The sequence below is a fragment of the Lepisosteus oculatus genome, chromosome 14 (assembly GCF_040954835.1).
Source record: "Lepisosteus oculatus isolate fLepOcu1 chromosome 14, fLepOcu1.hap2, whole genome shotgun sequence".
NCBI classification, from domain to species: Eukaryota; Metazoa; Chordata; class Actinopteri; order Semionotiformes; family Lepisosteidae; genus Lepisosteus; species Lepisosteus oculatus.
Window position 1 is genome coordinate 36,615,525 of NC_090709.1, and position 2,363 is coordinate 36,617,887.

The 2,363-nt window shown below is 54.2% G+C and overlaps 1 protein-coding gene across 1 annotated transcript; it reads left to right on the forward strand.

Annotated features, from left to right (window-relative positions):
* The first annotated feature begins 1,367 nt into the window (after positions 1-1,367).
* On the forward strand, positions 1,368-2,158 carry LOC138243464 (Golgi resident protein GCP60-like). Its single transcript, XM_069199095.1, has 2 exons — positions 1,368-1,431; positions 1,759-2,158. The coding sequence occupies exon 2, from the start codon at positions 1,817-1,819 to the stop codon at positions 2,120-2,122; it is 306 nt and encodes a 101-aa protein (XP_069055196.1). The 5' UTR covers positions 1,368-1,431; positions 1,759-1,816; the 3' UTR covers positions 2,123-2,158.
* Positions 2,159-2,363: the final 205 nt, after the last annotated feature.

Consider the following 2,363-nt stretch of genomic DNA (forward strand, 5'->3'; position numbering starts at 1 on the left):
CTGACCTGTCTCTCTCCAGGTGTCCCTGTTGTACAAACTGACCTGTGTGTGTGGCGGAGTTCAGGGGACTGCTGGTTCGGTCTCCTTCCTACAAGGGGGCCCCCCGAGAGGAAACGCTCTCTTGCTGCTGCGTGCTGGGGTGTGGGAGAGGGGTCTGTCTGCTGTTTGCTTTGCAGTCTTGCACATTTCCAGGCCCACTTCACCAGCAGCCTGGGGCTTCGCTCGAATCTGCTCTGGTACTTTGCCCCTGAGATCGATTGCTCACGATCGACTCACTGGGACTGGCCCTGGTCAGTATCTCCATGTGATCGATCACTCCTGATCCATTCGCTGGGACTGGCCCTGGTCAGTATCTCCATGTGATCGATCACTCCTGATCAATTCGCTGTGACTGGCCCTGGTCAGTATCTCCATGTGATCGATCACTCCTGATCTCTGGGCAGCGTCTGGTTCTTGTCGTTAATCTTTTTGTAGAAGTTTTAATAAAGTAACATTTTCAGATAACTGGGTGTCCTGTTCTGCTTTCTGCATCCCGAGTGATCGACTGCCCCTGCTGCTGACTGGAAGTCATCAGTTAAAGGGTATCAGCTTCAACAACAGGGATGGGCAGCTTGTTCCCCCCTCCCACCCCTCTCTGTGTACAGCAGTGCCTCCGGTATCAGCTTCAACACTGGCTGGGTACAGAGAAGGGAGAGCTGGCGAGGAGCGTGGCTCCAATCCTATCCTTGATCCAATCACGGCTCTAATTCCTGTGGGAATTCACGACAGACTTGTTTTCTGTCTTCTGTGAGAGAGCACAATCACAAAGTGCATAGTCCCGAACTGTACGAGTCCAAGGTTTAGGCAACGTTTTCACAGAAGCTATCCAGACAGTGGTGGAGGGGTTATGCATCTTAATAAATGCTTCCCCCATCTTAATGACCAGATACTATTTGTTCAGAAATAGTCTAAACTGGTTTCACACTCCTCCAACCGAGGTCCAAAGGGCTGTTTCGTTTCCTTGCTCGTTCTGTTTTTCCCCTTTCTAGTGAAGTAAAACCTGCAGCCCCACAGCGATCAAAAGCGTTGTTTGGTTCAGTACCAACACACAGGGGCGAGAGGTGGGCATCGCGGTCTCTCGGAGCCGGGTTCCTGGGCTCAGGGCAACTCCTAAGGTGCTGTCTGGGTGGAGCTTGCACGTCCTTGCCAGGTTTGTGTGGTTTCCTCCAGGTGCCGCCCACAGTCCAAAGACATGCCGGGGGGTTCACGAACAGAGACCAGCAGACCAGGACACCCAGTCTAAACCCCAGTGCTGTACAGAGCTGCACAGAGCACTAGGACCCAGCAGCTGGGACTGCGCAGCAGCTCAGAGGTACAAGAGCCAAGCCCGAGCCCCAGTCAAAGTCCACACCCTGGGCTCCTCACACCGGGCTCCGAAGCTGAAGATACGAGGTAAGAAATCTTCATCTTCCCCATTTGACCCTGTCCACCTCCCGCGGAGAAGTGTTACTCTTCTTGAGAGGAAACGTACTTGCGTCAGCTGGGACGTTTCTTCAGGCAGGTCTGAAAGTCCTCACAGTCCTTTCCGTTCTGAGGCCAGCCTGGTGCCTTCGCTCCGGGGTCCACTAAAAAGCCCTTTCAGAGGCGGTGGAACGACTCTGAGATTGTCGCCGTCGGGAGAACACCTTGTTCGCGAAGAGAGAAAGTGAACGGGATATGTTTGGGGGTTGTTTTTCTGGCAAGCGATCTGGTATGCGTTTCCGTGTCCCCCCCCCGCAGGACAGCGGACGAGTTCAGGACGGGGCTTCCTTAAAGCGACGGTCTAGGCGGATCGGACATGGGCCAGGGGCCGCCGGCTCGAGTGGAGCACCGGACCGAGACGGTGACGGTGTACACCTGCTGCATGTGCGGCACCACCCTCTCCCCACCGCATGTGCACAGGCACGGCAACATCGTCTTCTGCTACTCCTGCTACAACCAAGAGATGAGCAGGCGGAGCCAGGAGGAGGCCGACCAGCGGCTCCGGCAGCTCAGGCTCCAGAAGGAGGAGGAGGGCAGGAGAAAGGAGAGGCTGGAGCGCGAGCGCATCATGAGCGAGCACCGGAAGAGGCTGGAGGAGCAGAAGAAATCTCAGGAAATCTGACCCCCTGCAGTCTCTCCCTGTACTGGAGAAAAACAATAAAGCCAGTAGTTCTAAAACCATCTGTGTCGTGTAGCTCAATACAGAGTTCGATCATGGACTGTTTGACAGTCAACATCATCACAACCACTTTAATCAACTTTTTACTTTCTACCTGTGACCCAGCAAAAACATTTTTCATTTTCTACACTGTACACACTGATGGTCTCATCCACAACTGTGTAGTACACTGACTGACCCCTCC

What these genes read in the sequence shown, in the direction of transcription:
- LOC138243464 (XM_069199095.1), top strand. Translation starts at nt 1,817, where the DNA reads ATGGGCCAGGGGCCGCCGGCTCGAGTGGAGCACCGGACCGAGACGGTG.